We start from the raw sequence: 24,102 nt of genomic DNA on the forward strand, positions 1-24,102 counted from the left end.
TGAAATATTATAATTCATTGAATTGAAAACTGTCTTGATTAAACCAACTCTAAAATTGGAAATTCAATAAATTCCAGCTTTATTGTTCTTCCTTAAAACATTTATATTATATGTATATTAGAATATAGCATTTTATCTGTAGCATGTTACCACTTTCTTGGAGACATTCATATTACATACTTCCATACTTCATACTCATACTCCATACTTCATTGCCATTAATATTACTATTATTAAGCAACAGTAATATTCAGATGCTTTTTATGACATTAATTGCAGGCGAAGAACAAATAGCGTAACTGTATTATTTGCATATAAAAATAGTTTTGTATTACAAAATATTTTATTTAACATTCTGAGGTTTCAGAATCACACTGGAATATGATCGTACACATGAAAAAGCATATGGTGAAAGGTTCCTGGTATTAATAAAGTTGTGTTCAAGATGAAGATGTTCTAACTGCGAATCTTCATAGTCTTCTTCCTCATCACTGTCATCATTTTCCTCCTCATTATTTAACCTGGATCTACAAATTCGCTCTGGATGGACAGCTCTGTAAAACCATACCAGGATTAGTGAAACAAGGGTAATTGTTATATTTTGTTAATAGATCTCATCATTTCTTCCAGATCATTTTCAAGCTAGAAACTTTGATGGACAGTTGAAAAACCTAGCTGGAAAGTGCCTTATTCTGACTAATTGACATGTTCCTTACATAGCAGTCCAAAAATGACAAATCAGTCATTTAGTTACATACCTGGTCAGCAAGGAAGTGTTCCCTTGCTGTATCAGGTAGCTCCCTAATCCTGATTGCAAAAGTGCTTAATCTCATAGCAGTACATTCTCACTGATTAAATGTATAAATAATTAAATGTTAAGTTTTAGACGGTTAAGGAAAAATTAGATTGAAGACTCTGCCATGTAAATATGTTGTTTATAATGAAATGCAAAGGTGAATCTTTCTAGCCAGGCTAAAACAAGACCCTTCTAATTAAGCAATATGCTTGGAGGATATCAAAATATAGTATATTGGGGAACTTTCTATATGTTTTTGCTATTGTTATGTTGCCCATCAGCTGTAGTGAAATAACTTGATTGCTGTTACCTCTTTACTGGATTGAGATTTAGCATGCTCAACTCTTGCTTTTAATGTTTGCTTAAAGAAAGCAGTTAAAAGGCCAAACATACTGAAACATGAATAAACATTACAGGACACAATTTTCTACTACGGGCTGTCAAACTCACGGCCCAAGGACCAGATGCATCATGCGCTGGCCACGCCCAGTTTAGCGAAGGGGGGGAAGTCGTGATATACATCATGTGAGAATGCCATGACAACACAAGTTTGACACCCCAGTTCTACTACATAAAAAGCTAAAAACTACCTTGATTTGAACTTGATTCCTAATTGCTACAAAGATCCATCTAGATTATGTCCTGCAATGTTTATTCAGATTTGGGTATGTTTGGCCGCCTAACTCCTTTCTTTAAAAGTAGTTTTGAGGTATTTTCAATGTATTTGGAAATTTTTTCATTTTTTTTTTACATGTTCAAATGATTAATCTGTCTTTGCTGGCAATCAAATTCCATCCCAGGAATTTGATCGCCAGCAATTTTTTTTCTGGAAGAAGATAAACACTTTTAAACAAATCCGGCATCCTTTTCTGGTTATTTTGGTAACAATATTTTCCCACTAAAATTATCAATACTTTCTAACTGACTACTCACCTTTTGTCCTATTAAAAAGAACTTGCTTGAGTGCCTACTATATAATTATCTTTCAACGTGGGGCCACTACCAGCCACGTCCACACCAGTGGGTGAGCGTGCACACGCAGCTCTACTTGTGGAAGCACATGCTTGCATCGCTCGCGCAAGTAAAGCTGCATGCGCCACTTGTGTGGAACCATCCCCCCTCCCCTCCAAGATGAAAAAGTTCAAGACTGCTGCTATACAGCAACTCTTCTCCCCATCTCCCACACACTATTTTATATTACCTGATTTTGTTGTTGTTGAGCCTTAGAAAATTTAATGTTTTCAGTTCTGCAATTCCAAGTGGCACAGATTTCAACTGGTTATGATCTAAAAACATTTCTCTGAGAGAGTGGTATGCTCCATAGAATGACACAAGATCTATTCCATTATCATCAAGTTTGTTAAATGAAAGATAGAGATATTCCAGCCCTGGTTTCATATGTCCAAATACAAATCCTGGAATTCTGTCAATTTGGTTCCCTATAAGTACAAGATGTACTAATGACTTTGGCAAATAGGAAGGAACCTGATACAACTTATTGTAAGAAAGATCAATAGATTCCAAGTTCCTGGATAAAGACAAAAATGCACAAAAGTTCAAAAGAGCAAGATAACAGACATTTTAAAGCAAAAGGTAGCAATATTGAAGCATCAATCTCATCTATTCCCACTGTGTGGCTCTAGGGCAATGATGGCGAACCTTTTCGGCACTGAATGCCCAACCAGAATGCGCATGTGCACCGGAGCGCCCGAAACCGGAAGACCAACTGGCAGGTGCGCATGTTCCCCCCTGGCCAGCTGGTATTTGGGTTTCTGGCGCTCCGGTGCACACGAAGACCAGCAGGCCGGCGCGCATGCACACATTGGAAACCAGAAGAGCAGCTGGTAACGGTGCATGTGCCCACAGAAAGGGCTCTGCATGCCACCTCTGGCACATGCGCCATAGGTTTGCCATCACGGCTCTAAGGTATAATTTGGTTGTTTTTTTGCCATAATATGACGGGCAGATAGGTTTGCCTGATTTACTGACTGCAACTGTAGCTTAGTATGTTATCTGAATGAGGAGATACAGTTTGATTTTTCTGTTATGTCTTTTTTATTTTTACCCATGTCTCTAATAAATTCCCATTAATTTAAGGAAAGAATAGTTTTTTTTAAAAAAAAAAGAAAAAAAGCAAACAAGCTATAATTATTGTGCAAGATTAAGATCTGGTTAATGTATAATAGCAAATAAAAATTTTTGACTCCAAGTTTTGTTGCACAAGCCATTGCGGCTTAGATCGTACATGATAGTAAACCAAATGGGAGAGTTCAATACTATTAAGTCAAAAAAAGAGCAAAATATATGATTCATTGTCATTGAAGAACCAGGGTTGATTGATTTGTTTCTGTTTTGTTAAAGAAATTTGGTTAGTAAAATGTGTGGCCTCAATAATGTTTTTAATGTTCTTTGGTTGACACTAACGGATACTGCAAATGCTTACAGCAGATGTTTGTGTACCACTCTCCCACCCAGCCTTGTTGAAGGCTATTAGGCAGTTATGAATGAAGTAATATGGAAAAAAGAAGTCAGTAGAACTTTAGGACAGCTATAGCCATCTAGGCAGTAGGCCCTGGATAATGACCAATGAACTTTCAGATTAAAATTTATGTAGAAAGTAGGAGTATGTTTGAACCTTCCCCTGCCTTTTAGTTTATCCAAGGAAAGGATAATAGCTGATTACCAGGCAAAAAATTGTTTGTGCCCTAATGAAAAGCTTATATGTACTCTTCACAGACAAAGAATCTAGTGACCCAAAGTGTTTCCTCGGGATATAAATTGGTAGCACATTTAGGAGAGTTTAGTTCTAGAAATTCCCCACGACATATAGTCAAGAATGGAGTTTTAGGGGTTATTTGAATTTTGTTGCATTTTTCCACCTTCCAGAAAGAAAATAAGCATGCAGCTTTTTAACCTAAAAAAAAAAAAAACTACCTACAGTACATTGTTGAAGCTGTCAGGAATAACAGGGACTCTACCTCAAAGTGGGGCTAGGGTAATTATTTCATGCCTCAAAAATCTGCAAATTTGCACTTCTGCAACAGATTCCGCACTACTTAATATAGAGATAGGACTATAAACAGAAATGCCAGCTAGCCATTTGTTTTTAATTAACATCTCAACTCCCTAAAGAAAAAAATATTTGTACCACCTACTCTTTTCTCATTACAGTTCTCGAATTATTCATAACAATTTCCAGTATTTGGGGACTGGCAGATTCAAAGCTACATAAGGGGGAAAAATAACCATGGAAGTATTTATAGGCCCAGTTGCCTTCTTTTCCTCCTCCAGTTATTTCATGAAAACTCTGCTAAAGTAATATAATGTAACTTGACTATATTGATTCAGTTTTTAAACTAAAGAATAGGGATGAGGGGTTTTTTTTTCCCTTTTTTTACATTTAGGAGGAAGATGCTTCAAGTACTTTTGTTTTAATTAAATTGAACATATATGTTTAGTTGGCAAAGTTCAACAATAATAAGGATTGAATAGTGTTTTAATTCTACTTTTTTTAAATATGTTTTTTCAGAGTTCTCTAGAATGTTTCATTCATGTAATGGTCAGTTTTACCCTCCTCTAAAACTTACTACAATATGAAACAAAAATCAGGCCCTTCCTTTAAGTTATACATAGAGGCATTCCTTTCTTTCATTATCTCAGGGAGGAAAAGTTCTTTTACTGCATTATTTAAAAATGTCTGATGGAGACCATTCACCTTTCATATCTTGTTAGTCCATGACAAAGGGAAAAGAGTGAGAGAATTTGCTGCTGACATTTATATTTTAAAACCCAGTGAAAAATAGTCTGGACCTTCTTCTACTACTTATGGTATATATCAATATATATCGGAGCAGGCACTGAAGATTATTTTCATCCTCTATTGAGACCATGCATCTTTTTCTGTTTGTCTGTTCCAAAACTTATTTCAAACTGAGAAAGCCTTATTGCCCTCTTCTTAAACTGTACCACAGAAGGAAAACAAACAGCTTACAAATAATTATGAACTCCAATACAGTTGTAGAAAATTTGCCTTCTATTCAGTTCAACTTATTTTAATGTTCTTTGTTTTTACATTAGAAAAATATTGCTGGTAATTTGTACTTACTCATGATTGATCCATGCCAATGGGGCTATTCTGCTTTCTTCTAATTTATTGTGTCTTAGAACAATGATGTTTAGGTTTTTGGTATGATTAAAGCATATTTCTGAAATTTCTTCTATCTGGTTGTTATCAAGGTATAGTTCCTACTTAAACAAATGGTAGAAAAAAGAAACACATGGAATCATATGGTTTGGTATATTAAAACTTAAAATAGATCTTTGAAATCTATTACTTATGATTTGAAACTGATTTCATAGAGCTGCTATGCTATTTTTATACAAAGAGATGTAAGTGATGTAAGTTGTAACTGAAAGAAGAAGAAAAACAGTAACTATTTCCTTCAGATATTATGAAGGAATACACTTCATAATTTCTACACTTACGTGCCAAGTGGTTTAAGAACTTAATTGATTATTACTAATGTATAACTATCTCCTGAACAAATATTTAAATTTTACAAAATAAAGGACATTAATAATTTTAAAAATTATTTTACCTCAATAGAATGGGGCAGGCCTTGTGGAATAGTCCTAAACTGATTTTGCCCAAGCCGCAAATATGACAAGCTCTTCAAAGGCTGAAAAGCGAAAGGGCTGACATTTGATTCACTAAGTTTGTTGCTCTCTAATTCCAGTATTAGCAACTTTTTTAAACCTTTAGAAATAAAAAAACAGTTAAAATAACATTAAATAAAGTATTAATGTATTATCTATTATCCATAGCTAAGAGTAGAATTTTAGGCTAATAAATAATCAGGACACATGTACACACAAACACATTTCTGTCACCAACTATCCAGATTACATACATATATACATACATACATACATACATACATACATACATACATATCCCACTGAATGATTTGAGAAATAATTACAGAATGCACTACTGCAGGCTAACTCACTGCTGACTGTCAGAAGTTTGATTCTGAACAGCTCAAGGTTGACTCAGTCTTCCAACCTTCTGAGGTTGGTCAGACAGAAAACATGACTAGAGAACTAATTCTACTTTATTGTAAGGCTACATTAGAAGAATCTGCATTAGACTTGCAGATTCTTCTAATGTAGCCTTACAATAAAGTAGAACTCTATCTGGGTTACCTGGGACGGCTAATGGGCATATAAGGAATGCAGTAGGAATTAAAACTGTCAAATGACAGTTCCTAGTTTTCAATATAAGGCTAAATTCAGTAGTTAACTTAGTTATATTCTGATCGGTACTGGTAGTTTTAATAAGATCTTATATAGTAGATACTCAGATTTAAATGTTGCATTGAAGAAAACTTATTTTGGATCTAAATATACATTCCCTCCTGTCTATTTAATAGATAATAGGTAGGTAGAGATAGCTACTGTAGCTAGTTAGATAGAGAGCTAGGCAGACAAATAGATAGTCCATGATGTTCTCTGAGCTTGGCTGTTTGCTTGCAGAGGTTTAATTATCCAAGTAAGTAACATCATCCATGAGAGTGAATGTGGGCTTTGTTTCCTTTTGATATAGCTTGTCCTGATGGTGTTGATGGGGATATAGGTATTTCTCCCTGGTAGTTCCCTGATTAGTTTTCTGTTTAATTGTTTGTCTAGGATTAATCTCTCCTGATGTTTATTTGGTACACACAGAGATAAACCACACCCACACACGATTCAAGAGAGAATGTAAAAAGCTAAGAATAAAACAAAAACTCCAGATAAACTGTCAAACAGAAAATACTCTGATCAAGAGAAATCAACATGCCCACCAACATTGCAGGGGAAGCTACTGTATAGAAACTGGGAACAAACCACATGTTGTTAGCACTGATATATTGCCTAGTTGATAATGAAATGTCTGCAAGCAAAACAACCAAGCTCAAAGAGCACCAGGGACTCCCTTGTAAGTATTAGTTGCCAGAGATACAGTAGCTATTTTGGGGAATCCCACTTTGAGCACAAGTATGCTATAAAATGTAGCTGCATTTCCCATATCCCACAATGTTCCCTGCTCTCCTAGGAATTCATGGATAGGAAAAATGCCTCCTAACAATGACTTTCATGATGTCTATCATGATGTGGAAAGTCTGATTCATCTTATAATTCTCAGTTTGTAGCACTCTTATAATTTTTGATGAGGACAACACATAACTCTGTGTCATAGGAATGAAAGAAGTAATTGTTACTTCTAAGTGAAAAAAAGTAAGCTCTTGCCCAGAAAATCAAAGATCTCAGTTTTGTTTGCATGAAGTTAAAACTCATCATGATAAGGATGTCAGGTAACATTTTAAAATACCTTGAAAGCTCTCTTCGTTAATTACATGGATTTCATTTTCATTTATTTTAAGTTCTTCCAAAGATGGTGGCAAACCATGTGGAATACTAACTAGTGTATTTCCATCCATATATAAACGTTGCAGATTCTTCAAGTTCTGCATTAAAAGAAAATACAAAATACTTTGTAAACCTCTGTTTTATTCATCTACACTAGTTAAATTAATGGTCCAAAGAACATGTGTGGTACTGCTACAGCTCTTTGGAGACAGTAGATTCAATGGTCAAAGAACCTTTGCCAACACATGCTAAAATAAAACACAGCAACATAATAATTTTAAATAATTTAAATTTAAATTGAACAATGTATGAAACTCTGGAAATTTGAGATAGTGATTTAAAAATGTGTGAAATAAAACAAAACATAAAAGTGGGGCATTAGTATCATGCAACATTGATGGAAAATTATCACAGCAAAACAAAATTATTAAAAGACAGAATATGGAAAATTTGGGAGGAAAGTCAAACATTGGGTGGTAAGTAGATTCTCATATGTTTTGAAATGAATAAACGCAATAGTTAGGGAAGTATGTGTGCACTTGAGTCGCTACCACATTTTTGAAAGTTGTGTGCCTTTTCCTTCTGCCTAGGGCTGAAAGTAAATAGGCCAAAGTCACCTGCTGACTTTAGGCCCAAGGCAAGCCTAGAACTCACTGATCTCTGGTTTCTAGCCTGCTGTCTTAACCACTGCTACAAAGTGGCTGTCACTGGAAAATTATTGTGAGTAATATCCAGTTTAGTTTGGACCCAGGATACTCCCAATCAATCCTATATCCAAACCAGAGCAAATACACTCAGTACTCAGTACAGCTACCAAAAGCCATAGCCGGATATTTATTTATTAAACATCAGCAAATATTAACAAAGTATTTGGCAAAAAGCAGACAATAGCGGGGAGAGATATGAACAGCGAGCGACAATTCACTTTATCTGTATTACTGTCTCGGCCTCTTACCTCTATCAAAATAGTGAAGAAGAACTTTCCAGGGCCACTGGAAACAATATTGGTATAATTACTATGAACAGATCCAAAGAGCTTTGGTTTATTCCAGCTTTTGTGAATATAGTAGGGACAGAATAGTGATAGAAAGTAGGACCCCAAGTGACCTGCTGTCTCTTCTTCACATGAAAGGAACAGTCTGGCACAGAAGTATGATGTATCAAACATTTCCTTTTGCATCAGTTCTGTGCGTGGCATTCTGTACTGTAGTGGATCATACTGGTTTCATGTACTGACTCCCAGGGCTTCTCCCAGCCTGAGGAAGTAGGCTCTGAGCAACTGATTGGTAAGCACAGCTGCCATCGTTGCATCAGTTGGGCCATAATTCAGTTGTACCTATCCCTTTTCTTGTATGTCCTTCACAGTTCAATATCTATGTACTCTATTTCTTTTTGGAGTGCTTTTTGTCTACAATTCTCATACATCCCATGTTGTCCTCAAATAACATGGTTGGGATTGTTGTTGTTTTTTTTATTTTGAAGTCTAGCAATAGTTTGTATGGCCACATGTATTCCCTGCATGCTTTTTTTCACAGCACAATATTCAGCTTCTGCAGATGTTAGAGCTGCTGTTCTTTGTTTCTTGCTGCAACAGGCAATTAATACTACTCCATTAAAATAAAAATGTATCCTGTAGTTGATTTCCAGTCAAAGTTTATTTCCCGACTCACAGATTTAAAGTCCATTGTTCCTTTTAAGTATCTCCCATATCATTTTATTGATGTCCAGCCCGCCTATGTTTTCTTATTGATCTTTCTACATAGCAATTGCAATTTCATTGTCTGTTACGGATTTATTCATAGATGCAACATATGCTTTCCCAAGGATTCCTGCTCTGCTTATTACTTGCCAACTCGTTCTGGTTTTGCTTCATGGTTTTGTATCCAACTTCCATTGATGTCCTTGACTTTTGTTTAACTGAGACCTAGAAACATTATTAACTTCATTTTTTGGTTTTGGTAGATCAGGTACCCTCTAATTTTTTGTTAATGCTTCATCCTTTCTAAGGTAGGTGAAATGAGGACCCAGTTTGTGGGGGCAATAAGCTGACTTTGTATAAAATATACAAAAGAATGAAGGCTATTGCTTAACGCACTGTAAGCCGCCCTGAGTCTCCGGAGAAGGGCGGCATATAAATCAAATTAAAATAATAATAATTAAAAAAAATTCCAGGAATAAGCCTAGTATCTTCAAAATGTTTTACTTCCACTTCTTTATTTAAATTGTGAACTTCAAGCTGTCTCTTTTGTCCTCTGCTCCTACAATTAAATAGTCATAATACAGGATTGTTTGTATGTCTTTCATATTTAACACTGTATGTAAGACTGGTTCAGGATTTCCCATTTAAAGCTCATGTTTTACCATATTTGATTTAGTTTTTTAGATCATGTTTTGTTTTATTTTTTGATTAAAAGATAGATTCAAATATATTTTGAGTAATATTTTGAATGTTTCATAATAATTTTTCCACCCTTTGTTTTGATTGACATGGGCCATAAATATCTGAAAAAAATAATTTTCGATGGTTGGCTGACTTTCTGTTTGCCTTTACCTAGTCATCGTATTTTGTCCTTCTCGTAAGGACAAACATTCAACTGAATTGCTAAGCCCTCATTCTTTATTTTCCTAATAATCCATTCATTTCTTATCAAATCTGGTAAAGATTATTAATATGCATGCATCCTATTACTCTTTTGCTTTAAGCTGCATAAGCTCTGAAAATTAGTTTGCTTGTGCTTTCCATTAATACTATTTAATGTCCTTTTTACAAACTAAAGTCCATTTTAAGCATTATTTTGCAACTACAATGCATAAAAATACACAGATTTATATAATTTACATTCAATTCAGGTACATTATATAATTCTTGAAAAATAACCCTTCTTTCATTATAATTTATTAGGCATTTCATTTTAAGATTGTTTTTCCACACACATCCATTTGATAAATTAACTTTTCTTTTGTAAGATTATTCAAGATATTCAACTTGAACATATAATTGAACATAAATTCAGAATCCTATCCTCTTGAAATACTTTAAAGAAAGCATTTATTTGCTAACATAAATATTCTTTCTTCGTTGTTTTGCAGTTCCTGTGAGGCTTGATTTTTCATTTAAGACGTTTGATTTCATTATCTTTCTACTGCCTGGGTCTTAGTTTCTGTGAAGTCCGTACTGTCTTTTAATATGTCTCTTTCTGTTACAGTAATGACAGACTATATTTCTCCCTTTTATCTTGTTCAGATAATTCCTTTCAGTTGCATAATTCAGCAGCCTAGAACTAAGGAGAAATTTCCTGACAGAACAAGTAATCAGTCAAACAACTTGCCTCCAGAAGTTGTGAATTCTCCAACACTGGAAGTTTTTAAGAAGATATAGGACAACTATTTGTCTGAAATGGTATAGGGTTTCCTGCCTGAGCAGAGGGTTGGACTAGAAGACCTCCAAGGTCCCTTCCAACTCTGTTATTCTGTTCTGTCCTGTTCTGTTCATATGGATAGACTTCCAGTTTAATAATTACATTCCCAAAGGAAATTTATCATGAAGTTTGATTAACAGTACTATTTTGTTTTTTTAATAATTTATTAAAACATCAGAAAGATTCACATTAGTTTGGTGTAGTCTCTTCTGAACAGAGACCTATTCCAACACGTTCCATTCAACTTTCACATCCTGATAATTTCAGGTTTACATATTTCTTGAACATTCTTGAACCTATTGTTCATTCCTGAGTATGTATATGTTTGTCAAAATTCTTCCTTTCTGAAGCACAATTTTGAATCAATTTACAGATCATCACATTCCATCTCAGTTTGATTTCAGACTTAAGTATCCATCTGTTCTCCTGGCTTGGGCTTCTGGACATGATATCTCCAAAGAGCTCAGCTTTTCAAATAATGTTTCCATCTTCCAGCTCCAGCAGTGTATTTTTTCTCATCTTCAAGCATGAGATGATCTAATTTTGATGTCACTGCCATTTCCAAAAACTTTATGGTACTGAGGGCATGAGAAAAAACACTCTTCTAGTAGGATGTTTTAAATCCTAATAAATACTGCATTGTGTAGCATTTGAGGGCTGATTAAGCTTGACTAAGCACTTGGAAATAAATTAGGATGTTTGGTAACTGGGGTGCTCCTGGCACTAGGATTTAGCTATAACTCCCTGCTGCACCCACACTATTTTTCTTGGAAAATTACTGGAAATAATTTTCAGTGCAACACAGCACGCTCCCAGCAATTTCTTATAGCCAATTAGAGCAAGCACACATGTCACTTAATACAGGTAGCAAAAATATAGCTTGATATTTATTTATTAAACATCAGCAGACATCAAGTGAATTGGCAAAAGGCAAGCAAAAGCAAAGAGAGACATGAATAATAGGCAAAAGTTTTATCTCTCCATATAACTATAGGAAGGAAACAATATTAGAAATAATACTGCGGTAATTAGCATGTAAAATTCTAAAGAGAGTGGCTCTTGATTATTCCAGTTTTAATACTTTTATGTACATAACAATAGCATAATAGAGATAGAAAATAGTACACTAGGTGATCTCTCTTCTATTTTGCACTTTGGATGAAACGATCACAGGGTAGGAGTGATGTATCCAATGCACAGAATAGTACTATTCTGACATCAGTTAGAGCAACTGTTAAAATGGAAGCGATTATTATATTGAGCTGGATCTTATTCCTATGTCAGAAAGTGGAATAAAGAACTAGGACATTTTCTCTCAAGGTGTAATCCTCTTGGAATTCATGATAGCCAAGAAAACAAAAAAACGTGTAATCTGATGTTTACCTTAAGGATTACAAAAGTCTTCAGGAAAATTATATAGAATTTTATGACTGAAACGTTTAAAGTAAAAAGGCATGGATGAAAGAATATGCAATCTATTCTTTCATAAGAATAGCAAAATATTCTTATGCCAAAGCAAAATACTGCACTATTTAGAGCACAAGGACATTTTGATATTCTTACTTTTTAAAAATTGTAATGTTGCAAATTGGAGACATTTTGGTGTAGTTGTTAAGACATCAGGCTACAAACCAGGAGACTTACTTTAGGCCTAAAGTAGGGGTGAAATACTTCCGGTTTGGGCAAACCGGTAGCAATAAGAACTACCAGTTCGGGTGAATAGTAATAGTAATTTAAAAAAGCTACCTCTGAACCGGTATTTCCGACGATCAGCTGTGGCGCGGGGTTTAGCTTTGCCAGAAAGCAGCAAATCCTGCTTTCTAGCAAAGCTAAACTGCGCTGCACAGATGATTTCCCCCCCCCCCGGCTGTTCTACTTACCTTCCTAAGCCTCCTTTTGGTGCGTACTGCACGGGCACACAGCCCACACCAAAAGGCTTGGGAAGGTAAGTAGAACAACGGGGGGGATCAGCTGTGCAGCGCAGCTTAGCTTTGCTAGAAAGCAGGATTACGCACCATAGCTGATCCCCCCCCCGCTTCTACTTACCTTCCCAAGCCTCCTTTTGGTGCGCATTGTGCATGCGTGGCCAGTGAACCGGTAGCAAACCGGTTCGGATTTCAACACTGGCCTAAAGCCAGCTGGGTGACTTTGGGGCAGTTAGTCTCTCTCAGTTCTGGGAAGGGGACAATGACAAATCACTTCTAAATCTTGCCAAGAAAACTGCAGGGACCTATCCATGCAGTCACCAAGAGTCCACACTGAGTTGAGGGTACCAAAAAGAAATGTTGCAAATTACGATCCATTAAATTATTTCAGTGCAAGTATGTTTATATAATATGAATAATATTATAAATATGCTATTATTTAAAATACTTAAACTATTGAAAATAAAAAGAGGAAAGTAAAATGATGCCAGTGTTGCAAGAAATAAAATCATTTAACTTTTCATCCAAAGTTGAGAATAACGTTTGTTTGTTTGTTTGTTTGTGTATGTGTGTGGTTGTCTGTGATTGTATAGATTTTTCTTACTTTAAATGCTTGTGGACCAATGCCAGATGATATGATTTTATTTTTACGAAGATCAATTCTCTCCAAATTAGGTATCCCATTGAAAGCTCCATCTGGAATTTCAGTGATGTCATTCCCTAGGGAAAAGGAAGAAAAAAGTTAAGAATGTTATCTGTAATTGTTGACCATTTCTTTTTTTAAATTTACAGTACAGGTACCTGTAACCAAACACAGGAGAAGACAGTAATATTTTTTTATGCTAGAAATTGTTTTTAGTAAGGATTTATATGGTATCTGCATTAAACAGCAAACAGGAAATAAAAATGATCTCTCCTCCTTCCTTTCCTAATTTTCATAATGGAAAATTGCAGCTCCAGAAAGCATGACTGTTTAATCAAGTGCAACATTGGAAAACTGATGAATGAGTAGGAGATTACTTTCTCAAGATCTTTCTCAGTGCTTGTCTGCTACAGTACATAAAGTACAAAGGAGAGGTCTTTTCAACTCTCTTCAGGAGAAACCTATTTTAAAATAATAATTATGCCTCTGCAGCAGTGGTGGGATTCAAAATTTTTTACTACCAGTTCTGTGGGCGTGGCTTGGTGGGTGTGGCAGAAGGATACTACAAAATCTCCATTCCCACCCCACTCCAGGGGAAAGATACTGTAAAATCTCCATTCCCACCTCACCCCACTCCAGGGGAAGGGAAGGATACTGTAAAATCTCCATTCTCTCCCCGCCTCACTAACCTGCTTTCCAACTCCGTGTGCAGCAGAGGTGGGTTTCAGCAGGTTCTGACTAGTTCTGGAGAACCGGTAGCGGAAATTTTGAGTAGTTCAGAGAACCAGTAGTAAAAATTCTGACTGGCCCCGCCCCCATCTATTCTCTGCCTCCCAGGTCCCAGCTGATGAGGAAATGGGGATTTTGCAGTAACCTTCCCCTGAATTAGGGAGGGAATGGAGATTTTACAGTATCCTTCCCGTGGAATGGGGTGGGAATGGAGATTTTACAGTATCCTTCCCTTGCTACGCCCACCAAACCACACCCATCAAGCCATGCCACGCCCAGCAAGCCACACCCACAGAATCGGTAGTAAAAAAATTTGAAACCCACCACTGGTGTGCAGGGCAATGAAAGAAGACCCAGCCAATCAGCTGGGATTCATTCAGCTGGGAATCGGGAGGCAATGAATAGAGGGGGAGGGGGGCAGTCAGAGGTGGTATTTGCCAGTTCTCTGAACTACTCAAAATTTCCCCTACCGGTTCTCCAGAACCGGTCAGAACTGGCTGAATACCACCTCTGCTCTGCAGTGAGTGAAGTAAAAGTAAAAGCGCATCAGGAACAGAATAAATAAGAAGCAACTTACTCTATTTATATTGTCATAATTATAACAATGCCTTTGAACAGAGTTCTGAGTTTTATTTGGATGAACACTTTTAAAATACTTTCAATGTATTAAAAAAAAATCCTTACCATCAAGCTCTATGCTAGTAAGCTCTTCATCTCTGATTATAGGTATATGTGTGAGTTTGGCATTAATACAGCTTACTGTATTTTCTAAGACAGAACATCCAGTTGGCAAAGGAGGAATCTCAGTAAAAGGCTCAGGAATTGGGAAAAGTGGGGGCATTCTGAACACATCTCCACGCAATATGTCTTCTTCCTCCTCTTCACTTCCTTCCTTTGCTTGTTCATTTTCTTCTTGCTCATGCTCTTGCTCTTGCTCTTCCTCCTTTTCTTGTTCTTGCTCTTGTTTTTTAATTTCTTTCTCAAGTCTTAGCTCCTCTTCTTCATAAACTCTTCTTTTTTCTTCCTCTGATCTGGTTTCCACCTCCTCTTCCCTTTGATCATTGATATGTTCATGTTTTCTTCTTAGTTTGTGGCTTTTTATTCTCCTCTTTTTCATCTTTCTTTTATTTTTTATATGAATATTCTTTTCAAGTGTTCCTTCCTTCTTTTGCATTGGATCTTGTGTCTGCATATAATGCATGACTGGTTCACTCGGATTAGTTGGCACAGGAGAATCACCAGAAACTTCAGCTGTGTCACCTTGAGAAATTGTACTTAATTCTGAATATAAGCAAAAAAAAAAAAGAGAGAGAGTTAATGCTAATTTAACACAAGATCATAATGCCATTTTATAATAAATGTCAATAAAGATGTACTTGCAGATATACAGTACCTATAATTAATGTGCCTGAAAGTGCATACAAAATCAATATTGCATGCAAACAATATTATACACAAGATCAGAAATATTAGAAGTTTAATTGGACTAATTTGTTATTTTCTGTGGTTTTATGGGTATCCAATTTTATTGGATGTACTTATATCTGTCTCTACTTATATTGAGAATAGAGGGAATATGTGAACCAGATATTTAGTTAAATATTAAAGTCCTAATTTTTTAGTCTTATTATCATTAGTTGCTAATTATTTACCTTATTCATAAATATTTCATGCAAAGAAAATTTATAGATTGGATACTAGTATAAATTCTCATAAAAATTCCAAGTTCATAAGTTTTTAATTTTTCTGAACAGGTGTAATGTGTTAAGATACAATCAAGATGTGCAAAACATAATGATTTTAAAGTGTTCTGACTCAAAAGCCACTAATAAGATTACTCTAAAACATGTATATTGTATTAATTCTATTTAAAAATTGAAACATGACATTAAATAAAACTTTCAAACTGTGTTGTTTCAAATGTTCTGGCTATTCTGAGTGCTTTGTCATTGGGTTGCTTTAAAAAAAAATCAATTGGTTATATCCCTGCTGCTCTTGGTTTGAGGGATGGGCTAATAGGGTAATAAATATTCAGAGGAAAGCAGCTGTAAAAACACCTGGCTGAACAAGAAGGCTACTCACAGTAGCACAGCTGGTAATTTTTTTATAAAATTATTTGCTATGGATATCAGAGTTCATGTGAGAAAATAGCCTGCATGTACATTGAGCAAAATAAACATGTGCATTATTGTCTTTCATAAAACAGCTTTTACCAAAATTGTTACCATGTCTTTGTTAATACAAAGATACTAGTGCAATGTTGTTAAGATTAGTTTATTGAGCTCTTAATTTTGAGCTTCAAGCTACATTTAAAACATTAAGGCTCTGTGCTGATTTCAGCCTTAATTAAGGTTTGGATTAGACTGAATATGTGTATTTGTGCCCTGTTGTAAAATTTCCAAAATGCCAAGATGAAATATTTGCTTTGGGATTGGCAATAATTCAGCTCTACTTTCTTTTCTCCTATCCGGTGCTGAAGTTTTATTGGCTCAGATCCAAGGGCATGTGGTTGCTTGCTTTGTCAAGTGAGCTTTTCAGAAACTTTTGCCTGTCATGTGTGATTTGGTATATTGATGTGCCATAAAATCATTCTTAATAATGCAAAAATAATTGAGGAGACATTGACAGGTGAAGTTAAAATATTAAGATGGCAAGCATAACTGTGTGATCAAAGCCTTTCCTCCCCTCTGTTTCCTTTCCAGTCACTCCACTAAGTTGACCAGACCAGGAAAACAATTCTGCAAGAAAGCTAAACTATCCTTATTAAGATGGGCTACAATAATAGAATAATGCCAGTTTGACTGTGCTGTACTCTTATTATACTACAGTTAATCAAGCAGGGATCTGTCTGTACCACTCAACATGTTTATCTCATTTATCTCATTTCTCAGGATTTAAAACATATTTTAGCCCCTTTTCTCCAGGTAATGGTTTTTGCATATTTCTGTCAATATCATCTTCCTTATTCTCTACACACAGACACACACAATGCCTCTAAGTAGCTGTTACATTGGACAGCAATTCCGCTTATCTATCTGTGTGTCCTGGTAAAAAGCAAGGGAGTTTAGAGTTTGTCACCAATCACCATCGCTTCCCATGACAGAAATATATTTTTTTTATTTGCAATTCAGCCAACTTGCAATCTCCCAATAGACTTTTTGGGTCAGTCTGTATGATTCCATTATAATAATAATAGATAGTAAGCAAAGAAAATTATGATTAAGAAATAATATTTTCTGAAAGTTTAGATCATGGTAGTCCAACTTTTTGGCATTGAGTGAAGAGGAATTGTCTTGAACCATATATAAAATATATAATATTGTTAATGTATATAAATTACATCATAACGGTAAAAGTTTACAATTTTGGGGGGCCACATTTCTAGCTGTAAGTAAGCAGTCTGCAAGCGGCCCAGAGGCTGCAGGTTGGACACACCTGATTTAGGTGATATCAAAACATGCCTTTCCAGGTATATTCTGAGTAATGTAATACTCTAAGAGCAAGAAATACCACATTTGCCATTTATTGTCCTTTTTGTGGGTAGTTCCAGCAATTCAAAAATGGATGTCTTAGAATTGGGATGTCCCAGAATTGTAAGATGTTATGTCCTACAATTTTCCAATGTAATTGTGTAAATGTATATCCATCTTTGTGGCTTTTATTTAATGGCTATCAGATGTGAACTTAGAAGGTGATTTGGGACAGACGAATAAGGATGCTATCATTACCACTGTGCAGCAAATGCAAATGCCACTAAACTGTTCTTAAGTGCTGACTTTGAGGCTGATCAATACCTTAAGCGATAGTATAGTATAAACTATTAGTATGCTATAGTATTGTATACTATGAACACTACACTTACGTGTACTATACGTTGATATTTTGGGATGTCAAATATGTATACCCTAGAGCAATTATATTCCATTCAGAATATGTTCTTTTGAATGATTTTTTAAAATATTATTATTGGTATGATTAAATACTATTTTCACAAATTCCGATTTCCAAACTAATGTTTCAGTTGCAAGTTCAAGGGTCACTGAATTATTTTTCTTTTCATTCGCTTGTAGCTTTTGACTATAATTGAAGACATATGCTGAAATATACTTGTGTGCATATTATGTTCAAATATATAAGAAATTAATATACCCTGAAACATACAGGTACCTTTCAACTTACAGTCATAATTGGAATTGAAATGTCCATTGCTAAGCAAGGCAGCACCCAATTTTACAATCTTTTTTATTGTTAAGTGAATTACCACAGCAATTAAGAAAGGCACAAAGTCATTAAGTAAATTTGGCTTTCCCCATTAACTTTGTCAGAAACTAGGGAGGAAGATCACAAATGTTTATCATGTGACTTGGAAACACTGCAACCATTGTTAATATATGCCAGTTGCCAAGTGCCAAAATTTTGATCAGGTGATGATCATGGGAATCAGTGATGGGTTGCCCCCGATTCAGACCAGTTCGCAAGAACCAGTAATAAAACTGGCAGGAGGCCCCGCCCACCACCCTGGATGTCATCATCAATGATCTGCGCATGCACAGAAGCAAGGCACGCACACGAGTGAAGCAAGCGCGTGATCCCATTGCGAACCGGTAATAAAGATAAGTAGAACTCACCCCTGATGGGAATGTTGTAATGATTGTAAATGCAAGGACTGGTTGTAAGTGTAAAGACTAGACTTTTTTGCTATCATCCTTACTTTGAACAGTCACTAAATGAATGTTTTAGTCAAGGACTTCCGGTGTGTCATATGCATAGAACACTTAATGTATATAAGAAATTAGTATACTGTACCACTCTCCAGACACACAGGGCAACACTCCCCTTCAGGTTTTGTAGATTTGGGACATGTCAAAGGGTTGCATGAGGTTTCGTCACAGTACACCTCTCCTTTTGAACAGAGGCATGTAACGCAGCGTTTAGGAGACCACACAGCTTTATCAAACATAATCATTCCATTAGCAAAGCATCGTCCTTCTTTTCCTAAATGGAAGCCAAAAACAGGTTTTATTATACAAATATATAAAATAATTATAAAGTGTACTGATTTTCACTACCAGCTTTATCTAAATTTTGATGTATGTGGCAATCTATTATTGTCAGACAGACAGATAGTGGTGATGAAACAGGATATTATCCCACGTGAGAAGTTGATAATGCAACAATTAGATTGCCAGATTAGATCTGCAGAAACCTAGATTCAAACTCATTTCAAAGAATTCTCATAACTAATTTATAAAAGAGGATAATACAACTCAATACCTTTCGGTCATTGATTGATGCCTTACTTATGGTATGCTCATTACAAATATAAATATTTATTGTACCACACCTGGAATATAATGTTAGGAAAGGAAGATGTAAAAATCTTGTAGAAAGTATTTAACATCTTCTAAAATATATGTTCATCCTAATAAAGTGTAATATATTTAACTGAACATTTGGTTGTAAAGCTACAGATAGGTAAGTTCTTTTCCAATGTGATCTTCACTTGCAATCACTCTAAATACTAGACTAAAAATACCTTATGGATGAAATCCTTGGCAGATACCTCAATGCTTTCAGCTTCAGAAATATGATGTAGTTTCAGTACTGAGTTCCAACTTATTTGAGTTTAGTGGTTTTAGTTCCACCTTTGGGTAAAATTCCAGATAAAAAGAAACAATCAAGGGGAAAATGAGGAAACTACATATATTACTTCAGATGATTCCTGAGGGAGATCAAAAATACTTCATATAGAAGATATGGTATGTATGCTAGTATACTTCAGCATATGAAAATAAATGTTCCCAAATGAACAGCTTTAGAAAGACTATTAAAAATGGTCTGCAATAATACTTCTGTGTGTTCTAATTGCCCTTTTATTAAAATAAACTGCTTTATATACCTACCTTTTCTATGTAATTCCACATTGAGATCATTTATTTAATTTATTGTGTGCCCCTTGAAACAGGAATAATTGATTTGGAATATATATATGTGGTTTATAGATTAGTTTCTGATGTTTTCTAAAATAACTATTTGCCATGAAAAAGTTTCTCAACCAAGCTAACTATGATACTGTATAATTTCTAGAATTATCAGAATGAAATAAATCACAGACATCTTCCAATAGTAAATACTTATCAATTTATAATACAATCATATTATAACAGTTTATATATAAAATGTTTGGAATTAGATGCTAAATGCTAACATGTTCAGAAGATTGCTGCTGCATAGTACAGTATGAATGTTTACTACAATGAAGTCAATAAAAGCCATGATTTCACCTTTACTTAAATTCATGTATTATATTAATGAAACTATACTTATTTATTCCAAATATTTTTGTGCCATGCTTTCAGTGTACATGGCTAAGCCAAATCATTGCTACCACATACATTTTAGTTTTGAATATCTTGGAGAAATAGATACAGAGTTTTATATAATTGTATATCTTTAGTGATAGAATGCAGAGCATTGAAATATCAAGGGTATTTTATTCTCCCCATGTGCCAGTACCACCCAGATGTGTTTCACAGGGCTGTGGAACCTTCTAGAAGTGTTTTGTAAGGTACAATGGGCTGTACTAAGAAAACTAGCATTTTAAGGGCTATAATTGAGATATCTGCTAATGTAATATTGGACTTAGCTTTGAAATCATCATATTAGCATAGAGAGACTTAACATATTGTGGATTCAAGTATTTCATCATAGGAAACTGCATAGACACTGTTTATGTTCTGATTTATATAAGGCCTTTTCAATTGAAAACACCACTAATATAAATATTTGAATCTCTCATTTGGAATACTCAGCTGGGATTTTTTACAACAGTCTGTTTCTAATGTCTTGATCCAGATCAACTGAAATTGATAGAAATAATATGCTTTCCATCACTTTTGTGGCAAGTAGGTCAACATAATTGACAGGATGGTTGTTTCAGACCATTCAAATTATGAATTAGCTTTGGAACATACATTCACAAAATCAGTTTGCACATCCACTGAGAGTGCAGATGTCAGTTATATGAATTGTTCACTCACTAGGATGACTTCAGTTCTAAACGTTTATCATCTAAATAATGCTGACTTACTGATTTATCAAATTCCATGTACTCTGATAATAAAGTTGTTAGACTACTAATACTTGTACACTGTTACCTGCTTTGGAGGGGGGGGGGAAATCACCTGATGGTTATGATGTTCTACAATATTTTAAAGATGTGTATTAATTAACTGTACATTTTAACTGTAAGAGCCTTGGTGGTGCAGCAGACTAAAGTGCTGTTAAGTAGCACTTAGCTGCCAGCTGCTGCAATTACTGCAAGTTCAAATCTCCCCAGGCTCAAGGTTGACTCAGCCTTCCGAGGTAGGTAAAATGAGGACCCGGATTGTGGCTGACTTTGTGTAAAAAAGAACACCGCTTGGGGGGGCCGAAAGCCCTACCAAGCAGGTATATACAAAAGTATGAAGGCTATTGCTTAACGTATTGTAAGCCGCCCTGAGTCTCCGGAGAAGGGTGGCATATAAATCGAACCAATAATAATAATAACAACAACAACAACAACAACAACAACAACAACAACAACTTGACCTGGTAGTAGAAAATCACTTGGCCTACACATTAGCTTGTCAGTATTTTTGATTTAATCACACTTGTGGAGCATGGTGGTTTGAGTGGTTGGAATGCTGGGCAGGAGATTAGCAAGCCTGCATTCGAGACCCAAGAGCTGCCATGGGGGTTGAGCTTTTATCCTTCAGCCCAGCTCTTATCAGGGGCATGAAAAGAGCCCCCAATGGGCTAATCCTTTCAACACAGAAGTACCTTGGTGCTTCTGACATGAGTGCAAAAAAAAAATTGTTGAAATTGTTATGTTATTGAGATCTCATATTGTGAATCAACACAGTATGAGTTGGGAGGTCATAAAATAAACAATAAAATCTATTTCTACACATTAGGTGAAGAGCACCAAAACCACTTTTAGATTTTTGTTATTTGTCTACAGTGAATGAAAATCATACATGATGCCCAAGATTAAGCAAGAAGAATTCATCTATTTGGAATAGTTTTCTTTTTTACATGGATGATTTATAAATATTAAAAAAATAACTTTTTCCTGCTTACCTGGCAAAATATTATAATTGGATTCTTGGCCATCCAATTGGGTAAGAGAGTTAAACACTCCAGTAATATCTCCATCAATATTAGTAAGAGGGATGCTCATTAGTGGAACACTAGAGATTGGAGGTCTAATTTGTGACTGCTTATTTAAACTGTGATTTCTTAAGGGGATCTTTCGTAGTCTTCTATAGATTATTCTTCGCCTTGCTCTTCCGGGCATTCCATTGGGTTTATTCTGGGCAAGAGCAACGAACAAATAAACAAGTAGAAGATAGTAGACTAGGACTGCTTTTTGCATTGTTCTCTGAGTGCTGCATAAAAAAGAAGGAAAATGTCATTTGAAGATAAAAAAGAGATTAGAATTAAAAATGAAAAATGCATTATTTTATTTATTTATTAAGGTCCTTATTAAGTAGACAGTCTAAGGCAAGATCAGTGACTATTTGTTTTATTTACAAATTATATATGGGTGAGAATCTTCTGTAGATAAAGCAATGTTCTTTGGAAGCAAATACATGATAGCAGTGTTCCACTATCTAAGGGGCTGCCACAAAGAAGAGGGGGGTCAACCTATTCTCCACCTGAAGGCAGGACAAGAAGCAATAGAGGGAAATTAATGAAGGAGAGAAACAATTAAAACTAAGGAAAGTTAGAACAATTAATCAGTGGAATGACTTTCTTCCAGACGTTGCAGATGCTCCAACCCTGGAGGTTTTTAAGAAGAGATTGGACAACCATTTGTCTAAAATGGTTTAGGGTTTCCTGCTTGATCAGAGGGTTGGACTAGAAGACCCACAAGGTCCCTTCCAACTCTGTTATTTTGTTGTTCTGTTATATTTGGACAGGGATGAATCTCATTTTTGCACTGCAGATCTATGGAAAGACAAGACTCCAGATTCAAACTGAAGTTTGACCTAGATGTGAGCCAGGTGCTCTGAACCATGTTTATTCTTTTATTTATTTATAAAATGGATGCTGCCCATTTCGCCAAGATGAAGTTGATTAGTGAAAAAATAACTTTTTCCTGCTTACCTGGCAAAACATTATAATTGGATTCTTGGCCATCCAATTGGGTAAGAGAGTTAAATACTCCAGTAATATCTCCATCAATATTAGTAAGTGGGATGCTCATTAGTGGAGTGCAAATGGGGCAGGTGTGCACATGCTCACCCACTGCTCACACAAGTAGGAATGCATGTGTGCACTTGCCTGCTGTTTTCACGACCTGGTTGCAAACACCTCATGACATACTAGTGGGCCACAGCCCAGAGTTTGGGAACTTCTGCTTTAGGAGACAAGTACAATCCTTTTACTCTGGATTAATTAATAATCCGAAAGACTGGAAATTAATTAGTACAACTAATGCTTAAATGATATAGATAGTTGATTTCTTTGAATTTAATCTAATGAGATTAATGAAATATTGTTGCAAGTTTATTCTTTGTGAATGTCACATTGTCATCTACAAAGACAAGTTCTTTGGCTTCATTTTATAAACAAATAATTTTTGTGTGTGAAGAAGGCTCTTAGTTTAGACTACATGTTGCAAATTATAAATTACATAAGACTATTAATACTCTGTTTATCACTTTAAAGTAAAGCTGGATAACAGTATGGCAGTTATAATTATGCTATATATTAAAAACAGCTAGCAAAAGTGTTCTTGAGGGCAAAAGTTGGTAGTTTTTATTCTTACCAACCCAAGGAAAAGCTGAAAAGTAATTATGTAAAAGAACTTGGGATTCTGTCTCTCTGCCTATCGGCAGGATAATTCTCCAAATTCAGAACAGAGCAAAATCAGCAAACTGGATCAGGCTGTGGGAGTAGAGAAAATAAATTCAGAAAATTTCCTCTAATGCATCCCTATGGGAAAGGAAATTAGGCAATCAGCTGGTATGTTGCCTATTCCACCCTTCCCCCTTAATAATGTGACCCAGACAAGCTCATATAGAGCCCTTCCCACGCCTTCCTGTGTACCCATACATGCACAATATGAGAGGAGAGTGAAATACACACACATAGAGGCTACACATATGGTATATATACCCATTCTGATTAGTCCTT

At 35.5% G+C, this 24,102-nt stretch overlaps 1 protein-coding gene across 1 annotated transcript; it reads right to left on the reverse strand.

Moving 5' to 3' along the window:
• Positions 1-343: 343 nt before the first annotated feature.
• Positions 344-22,336, reverse strand: ECM2 (extracellular matrix protein 2). Its single transcript, XM_070937010.1, has 9 exons — positions 22,042-22,336; positions 18,727-18,915; positions 14,605-15,201; positions 13,153-13,268; positions 7,167-7,302; positions 5,395-5,552; positions 4,902-5,041; positions 1,998-2,324; positions 344-554 (listed from the first exon to the last, which is right to left on the reverse strand). Exons 1-9 carry the CDS (start codon positions 22,334-22,336, stop codon positions 344-346), a joined length of 2,169 nt encoding a protein of 722 aa, XP_070793111.1.
• Between the last annotated feature and the right edge of the window lie 1,766 nt (positions 22,337-24,102).

Source organism: Pituophis catenifer, unplaced genomic scaffold (assembly GCF_029215685.1).
Source record: "Pituophis catenifer annectens isolate HBS135680 unplaced genomic scaffold, rPitCat1.0.hap2 SCAF_2, whole genome shotgun sequence".
In the NCBI taxonomy this organism is placed as follows: domain Eukaryota; kingdom Metazoa; phylum Chordata; class Lepidosauria; order Squamata; family Colubridae; genus Pituophis; species Pituophis catenifer.